Consider the following 8,033-nt stretch of genomic DNA (forward strand, 5'->3'; position numbering starts at 1 on the left):
CATCAGACACTGAAAAAAAGGTTTTCATGTACCCACTTAATATATTTTAAGGTTTTTGGACCGAAATCATTGAGTTACTGATATTAGGGAACTCAATTATTATGTTCTCTTTCCATCTCCTATTAATTTCGTTGCTTCGATACTATTAATTAAAAGAAATGGGTAACTTCTAATTGATTATTCTATTAGAAGAACATATATGAGGGGGGGAAAAATCTCAAGTATGGAGGATTTGAATGCACGTCGTAAGCAAAATTGGCTAAGAAGGGCATTAATATTTGTCCAATTAAATGGGGTTGGCGGATGCTTCATTTGCTCATTTCTGTGATTGCATATTTGCTTAAATATAACATACTATTTGAATTTCATTTTATCATAATTATGAATTATAATATCTTAAGAAAATATTAAGCCGTTTATTTATTTAAACATTACTTATCTTTTTATTTATGCTCAATCACTTTCTTAATTATAATCTCATAGTATGTTTCATAAGTTTTATTTCATTGTAATTTATAAAATTCTAAATACTTCTCTTTGTTTAAAATTGGTTCTTACTCTACTCATATTTTTTAAGACCTCAAAATCCCATTAAATATTCACCCAAACAAATAACACTTTGTTCTTTTACACCTTACGCTGTGAATTTTGAAAACTGACCACAGTTAAAAGTAGATAAAAAAATTTAAACGCATAATTACATTATTATTATTTTTTTCAATGATGACTTATTTCATCAACTTCAAATTTTAGTTTATGAGGGGGGAACCCTAAAATAACTCCTACATATTTTGAAAATTATTCTGATAACCATTCCTAAATTATAAATTACTTTTGCAAGTGTTCATAAAAATAAATTAAATTAAAGAAACATAAATATAAACTGATCATGTTAACTTGGGTTCCAATTAATGTCTTGGCTTGTCTAACCATATTCTCTTGTCTCTAGAATGCATTCCACGTGCCTTTCCACAACGGTTTATCTTCTTATTTTTCCTTTTCACAAAGATACTACTAACAGACAACATAGAGGTGATGTTTTCTTTATGTATATATCTTGTCCCCTTTTCTGATAAATTCCTATCTCCAAACATCTTTTTTCATAAAGAATACGGCTTGATACTTGTTTTGTTCTTGCTCTTGCAATTTAAACCGTATATCACCCACTTCAACCTCATTAACAAATATGTAAAGAAACAGAAACCAACCCGTTAGCTATTATAAATATTATAAACTTACCTCTTGAAAATTAGAATAGACCTTATTATAGATACAGTTTGCAGAAAAACCATAACCGCTAATAAAAACACACTCTATTTTCACACCATTTTCGCAAAAATGAGCCTTTTTTTATTGCATTTTAAAAAGCATGACTCTGTCTTTTTTCTCCTGAGATAACTTTTTCAATTGAACAATCTTGTCATCTAACTTTTTTGTTTATTTTTAATATTAGTATCGCAAAGCAAAAACCAACCCAATATTTTCTTCTAATTCTCATCATCTTTGTACATTGAATTTGCCATCTTTTCATAAAATTTAATCTCATCCTCACCATGCTTTTTTCTTTTTTATGTCTTTACTCCTTGTTACTCAAAACAACTTCCTTGTTCCTAGTACAGTACTATTCTTTTCAGCACAAAGATTGGAAGACCATAACGTGCGCCACTGGGACCGTTAATATTCGTTAGTGCTTTTTGTCAGTGCATGAAAATATATACATATATAAATATACATATATTCCCTTCACCTTAAATTTTAATTAAAACCCAATCAAGCCAACCCCATTTTTCTCTTGAACTCACAAGCAGTGATCCACAGGACTCGTCTCTCTAACTAACAACATGGACAATGGTTGCTTCTCTTCTCCACGCCACGATGCTTTTCCAGCTGGTTTGCGAGTTCTTGTTGTTGATGATGATCCAACATGGTTGAGGATCCTTGAAAAGATGCTCAAGAAGTGCTTATATGAAGGTTGGTTTGTTTTACTTCTGTTGTGGTATTGTTTTGTTGCCCAAAAAAAGGAGTTTGAAATCTATACTATGACTGTTGCTTTATTCTATATATCTTCTATAATTGGTTGCTGGTTTTTGATTTATTTGTTCTGAATTTTGAGTGTGTGATGAGATGTGCTCGTGTTGAGTTGTATTATGATGGTTGCATGCGTTTTGGCAGCTTATTTGCTTTGGTCAGTTGTTTCTTTGTGGTTTTAAACTTAGTGTTTCTCAAAGTAGGAAGCTTTTCTTTTCAGTTTTCAATTAAGAGAAAAAAGCTGGGAAGTTTGGATGATAAAACTTATTAAGGTTGAAGGGTGTTATATACTTATAATAAAAGTATCAAAACTTGGGGGGTTTTCTGTTGCCATGAGGCTTCGGCAACATATGGTTCCCAGTGAAGTTTTAAGGAACAAATTGCCCCTACGAAAAGCCATAGAGGGGAAAAATGAAGTCTATGGATCGGGCCGTAGGGTCCGCAGTTCGTGTGGGATCAATTGTTTTAAAAAATTCATGATTATACAGGATTTTAGGTCCGCCCCGCAGGATATGCAGGTTTGGTCCATGGGATTTGTGGATTGGCCCGTAAACCTATAACCACCCGTTAAATCCAACCCAAACTCAATTAATCTTAAAAGTTTAATCCAAAATTTCTTTGCATTTATGTTGAAAATTTATTTGATTGTGTTAAAACTTTTGTAATTAAGTATTTATTAGAGATTTATTAAGAATTTTTTTAAAAAATATATATATAATTGAGTGTAATTGGTTATCTTTTTAAGAAAAAAAAATATTTATTTTAAAATTATATTTTTTTTTATAAAAAAATACGTCCGTGGATCCGTCTGTTTGGCCCACGGAGTCCACAGGACGGGAACGATCCAATATTTTAAATCCATGTAAGAGTGCGGGGTGGGCTGACTCGGTCTACTGCCAATGCGAGCTTACATAGGTGGGCCTTACGCGGAACGGCCCAGCCGCTTATCCACCCCTAGCATTGTATCGGTGAAAGGATAGTTGTGCACAAGTAGTGGCATTTGAGATTAGTTCTTACGAAATACTAGCAAGTAACTGAATTAATCTGAACAAACAAAACTTTGTGTACACTTTTTGTGGCGGTTAGAAATCCCGAATACTTATGTGTGCAATATAATTGTGGAAAGACCGAGCATCTGTCCTCTGTAGTTGAGTTTGAAATCTCCTGTCTTTAAATGGCAGGTGGAGAAATTCAGCCTTGTGTTGACTTTTATTCATTATGCACCTTTGCACTTCGGGTTCAATTACTTGCACGGATAAGTTGCGCTGAGCTTCAATACTTAGCCTCCTTAATTAGAGAATGGAAATCAAGGATAAGGTTTCTTCTCAATTGCTACCTTTATGGGTACCTTGTAAGATGATAAATTAATGAACCCAAGTTACCAACGTGAAGCGAATGTTTTAATTTGACTGGCCACAATTAAGCAGTAGAAACTGATTTACAAGCACATACTATATATGACACATAAAAACCCCATGCCACTTGAAACATTATCCAATCAGTGATGTGACCTCTAGAGAATGAATGATTTAGAAACCATTGCTTGAGTGTTATGTCAGTCAAGCACTCAAGCTGTTCATGAAGTTGGATTGGGTTGGACTATCCAAAAGCCTGAGCTCAAGAAACTGAGGCTACATGTAATTAAATAATAAGATGGAGGTGTTTCATGCTTTTTATTCGGTGGACGTCTTTAGTAACTTCCAAATTCAAATCCTCCTTCTACCTCTCCTTTTGTTGTTGTTACTATGTTCATGTTAGCAAATTTTCATGAAATTAGCAAATTTTGGAAGCAAGCACATCTTGTGTCTCTTACGTATGCTCTTGTTATGACAACAATTGTTTCCTTCTGACTCATTTCTATTATATGCTTCAGTGACTACATGTTGTTTAGCAACAGAGGCCCTGAAAAAACTTCGTGAAAGGAAAGATGCATATGACATAGTGATCAGCGATGTGAACATGCCTGACATGGATGGTTTCAAACTTCTGGAGCAAGTTGGACTTGAGATGGATCTTCCTGTTATCAGTCAGTTCTCTTTTAATAATACATTCAACTTTTTCTTTAAATGATATCACTATAATTTATTCTTTTATCAAATTGACTTAAAAAGTTCATGCTGACAAGTCACACTTGGCAATGTTATACAGTGATGTCTGTTGATGGAGAAACAAGCAGGGTGATGAAAGGTGTTCAACATGGAGCATGTGATTATCTCCTTAAGCCTATAAGGATGAAAGAACTGCGAAACATATGGCAACATGTCTTTAGAAAAAGGATGCATGAGGCAAGAGATTTTGAAAGTCACGAGGGTTTTGACTTTGAGGGCATTCACTTAATGAGAAATGGATCAGATCACTCTGATGATGGTAACCTGTTTGCTGTAGAAGAAATTACCTCAATTAAGAAAAGAAAAGATGCAGATAACAAACATGATGACAAAGAATTTGGAGATCATTCTCCCATGAAGAAAGCTAGAGTAGTTTGGTCTGTGGATCTTCATCAGAAGTTTGTCAAAGCAGTGAATCAAATTGGATTTGATAGTAAGTTTACTATCAACCTTCCCTACAAAGTATAATTGTGAATTGTGATCATACTGTTTTTGTTAATGTTAACCATCTTATCTTCTATGTACAAGAATATAACAGAATTTCTTTTTGGCAGAAGTTGGTCCCAAGAAAATTCTAGATCTGATGAATGTTCCGTGGTTGACTAGAGAAAATGTTGCTAGTCACTTGCAGGTATATCACTAACTCATATGCGTTGCTTAAGTGATACTATATTAACAGTCCTCAACTATTATGATTGAAAGACTGCCAAATAGGACACTTCAGTCATAATCTTTATTTCAATAAACAGGGCATCTTAATACTCCATATTGTGAGTGATCATTTCTGATTTGCTGTTTCTGTTAGACCTTGAATCATTACGTAGATTCATTCTAAGATACTGTGTGGTTGGAAGAGAAATAAAAGGGAAGGATATGGGAGAGATTTTGATAAAATTTCCTTGTTTGGTTTAGAAGTTTGGAGGGGAGGGGAAGGAAACTCCCCTCTCCAACTTTTGCTGCTACTATAATGTTTGGAAGAATTTATTTTCTTCTTCTCCCTTCCCTTCCTCTGAGTCAATTGGTATATGTTTGTTAGATTCAGAAATATTACAACATAGATGCTGACCCTCATTAAATTAAATGTGAAGAAAGAGAAATAGGAGAGGAAAAACTGTTTAGTGGTCTTTTAACTTTGAAATTCTTGGGGTTCCTTGATAAGAAAAAAATTGTCCTGCAGAAATACAGGCTCTACTTGAGTAGGTTGCAAAAGGAGAATGATCAGAAATCTTCCTCAAGTGGAATAAAGCATTCGGATTCACCTTCAAAAGATCCAGGAAGTTTTAGTATTCTAGACACTGCAAACAAGCAACAAAATGATGTTGCCATTGACAGCTTCAGTTATTCAGATGGAAGTTTACTACTTCAGATGGATGCCACTAGTCATGAAGGTAATCTCAAGGGAATTGTGTCAGAGCCTACAACAGAAAAAAGAAGAGGTTCCACTGGTGACATTCCTGACCCCAAGATACAAAAAAGTTCACAGAAGAGCCTCAATCAACCTTTTACATCTGTAGAGTCATCAGAAGCAAACCATGCAGTCTTTGATTGCACCATACCAACACAGTACTCTTGGAGTGAGTTTCCAAAAGGGCCACTCAAAGAAGAACAGAAGACACTTGTTCAATTAGAGGATAGCCTCAGCCAGTTGCCATTGCATGGTAATGGTACACAGCATCACATTCACGTTGATCAGTCACAATCAATTGCCTCAATTAATTCCAATCCCTCTATAACAGAAGAAGAGGTTGCTGCCAAATTAGAGACCAAACCGTTGTATGCTGGTTACGAGAGTGATTATGTGAGTCCTGTGAGTTCAATAGGATCTGCAGTTGAAGTCTTTCCTAGTCAATCCAAAAGCCTTATGGTGAATGATCAATCTTCAGAGCCCACTTTCACCTCAAACTTGAGCTTGAAGGCTCAGGGATTTAATCGAGATTGCATTTCTGATCTGGATTTTTACCAAAGAAACCTATTATTGGGTGGTGAGGTAGCTTCTGCACCTTTGGAGGAGGACCTGAATTTCTTTTTGCTACAAACTGAATGCTACAACATGAATTTTGGCCTGCAGAATATAGATATGTCAGAGTATTATGATCCAAGGCTTATTGCTGAAGTCCCTAGCCACTTTTATGATTCAGCAGATTATTCATCAGTAGATCAAAGTCTATTCATAGCATGATTGGTCTTGCCCTGCCCTTTTCTGCATCTTCAACAAAAATCCAACTAAATGCACGAAAGGACGATTTACTGTTACTATTTGAACTTTTCTTTTCTTCGTTTCCAAGAAAATCAACTTTAGGGGGCTGGGGTATTCTTTTTTCCAATTAGAAAGGATTTTGATATTTAAGCACAGATAAAAGCGGATGATGTGTGATGACAAACATTAAGCTTATCAATAAGCTTGCTTCCTTTAATAATAACTGAATATTTGGAGAAGCATTTTCTTGTGTTTGTAAGCCCACAGTGGTTCTCAGCAAAGAGTTGAAGGTAATTTTATCCTTGAAAATGCAAAGTAATGCAACTAAAGATCGTTATATATATGTTCCTATATCCTTTGCATAATCAGATGAAACCTAGTTCAGTTGCCGAATTTGTTCAAATTTGGAAATACTCCTTTCCTATGACAAAACTTATTGAAGCCTAGATGTAATTTGTATTTGAGAAGAAAATAGGTCCACAAAATTTTCATTTGAATTTGCATTTTGCCGAGAGTCTGAGTACTTGAGTAGACATTCTAGAACAGGTGTGTTAGTAAACGTGATATTACCTGAAGCTCGTTAATACCTGAGTTTTCTTCAACTAACTTAAAATGTTTAGGACATAGAGGAATTTACTATTTTTTAGATTCATTTTGAAAGATAAAAATGCTTCCAACTTCATAACACTGTCTAAATCTCTTTGATCAACTAGCTTAACTGATGGTTTTTCGCTTCTGTTGCAGTTCATAGTTCATAGTTCAATGCATATTTTCATGATTCCTAATAAGCAGTCAGTTCCTGCCATAGAAAGCTCTGGTGATCCTAATCAAATGGTTGTCCTATGCTCACCATAATTGAAAGATCCTTTTACCACTTCCAGAATAAGAATCCCTGAAATTATAATTGCAGATGGTTATGCACTTATTCGCTGACTTTTTATCCTTCATTAACTTAATTTTACTAAACATGGTTTGATTTAATTTTTTTTATTAGCATTACTTTAACATGACTAAAGCTTAGAAACACACCATAAGTTGGGGTTTCCTTAGCAGAGATAGGGATCTAGTACCAAATGAACTGTTTCACAGATTTGGATTCTTCCATCTTGTTAAATAAAAAAATATGGTCATGAATAAAAAAATACGATTCTTTATCAAGAAAAACTAATGATTAGTTGTAAGACCTACGAAATTACATGTGATAGTAAAAATTATGTTTTTCTCTAACATGACCATAACTTTTTGATAGACCAAATTCTTAATTCATTATTTGTGCACATTGCAATCCAAGGATTTGTAAACTCTTTCTTAGTTACTTTATGAGTTTAATAGTTACGTACTATCATTGATCATTACATTATTATTTAATAATAAATCATCATTGTTATAATTTTTAAAAATAATTATTATAAAAGTCAACAAATATCATCTAAATGAATACTGATTAAATGACAAGATTTTACAGACCTGAATCCTCTCCGGCTCATTCTTTCCAACTCTCTCCAGCCCCTCTATCTCTCTCTACTTTCTCCTAATCTCTCTCTCATCCATTTATTTTTTCTTCCGTTTTCAATTTTTTTTCTGGAGAGGAGGGAATATGACTGTTTGAAAAAAATGGAGAAATAAAATCATTGATACAAGTTTCAACGAAGTGGAATAATCGATCTTGATCTCAGCTGAAACAGCACCAAACGGATTGT

The 8,033-nt window shown here is 34.2% G+C and overlaps 1 protein-coding gene across 4 annotated transcripts; it reads left to right on the forward strand.

Annotated features, from left to right (window-relative positions):
* Nucleotides 1–1,251: 1,251 nt before the first annotated feature.
* LOC100778324 (two-component response regulator ARR11) lies at nt 1,252–6,950 on the forward strand. 4 transcript variants are annotated; one of them, XM_041015494.1, is made up of 6 exons: nt 1,524–1,683; nt 1,819–1,971; nt 3,902–4,054; nt 4,177–4,569; nt 4,694–4,767; nt 5,314–6,950. In XM_041015494.1, exons 1-6 carry the CDS (start codon nt 1,554–1,556, stop codon nt 6,313–6,315), a joined length of 1,905 nt encoding a protein of 634 aa, XP_040871428.1. In that variant the 5' UTR covers nt 1,524–1,553; the 3' UTR covers nt 6,316–6,950. The 4 variants fall into 4 exon arrangements, with proteins under 4 accessions (XP_003524159.1, XP_040871428.1, XP_040871427.1 ...); XM_041015493.1 differs by having other exon boundaries at nt 1,525–1,683; nt 4,691–4,767; nt 5,314–6,888; XM_003524111.5 differs by having other exon boundaries at nt 1,252–1,971; nt 4,691–4,767; nt 5,314–6,857.
* The last annotated feature ends 1,083 nt before the right edge of the window (nt 6,951–8,033 follow it).

The sequence above is a fragment of the Glycine max genome, chromosome 5, assembly GCF_000004515.6.
Source record: "Glycine max cultivar Williams 82 chromosome 5, Glycine_max_v4.0, whole genome shotgun sequence".
In the NCBI taxonomy this organism is placed as follows: Eukaryota; Viridiplantae; Streptophyta; class Magnoliopsida; order Fabales; family Fabaceae; genus Glycine; species Glycine max.

What these genes read in the sequence shown, in the direction of transcription:
- LOC100778324 (XM_041015493.1), top strand. Translation starts at nt 1,554, where the DNA reads ATGCTTTTTTCTTTTTTATGTCTTTACTCCTTGTTACTCAAAACAACT. An exon ending in GATGGATCTTCCTGTTATCA is followed by an intron (nt 4,055 to 4,176) that starts GTCAGTTCTCTT and finishes AATGTTATACAG; the next exon opens with TGATGTCTGTTGATGGAGAA. An exon ending in GAATCAAATTGGATTTGATA is followed by an intron (nt 4,570 to 4,690) that starts GTAAGTTTACTA and finishes TCTTTTTGGCAG; the next exon opens with AAGTTGGTCCCAAGAAAATT.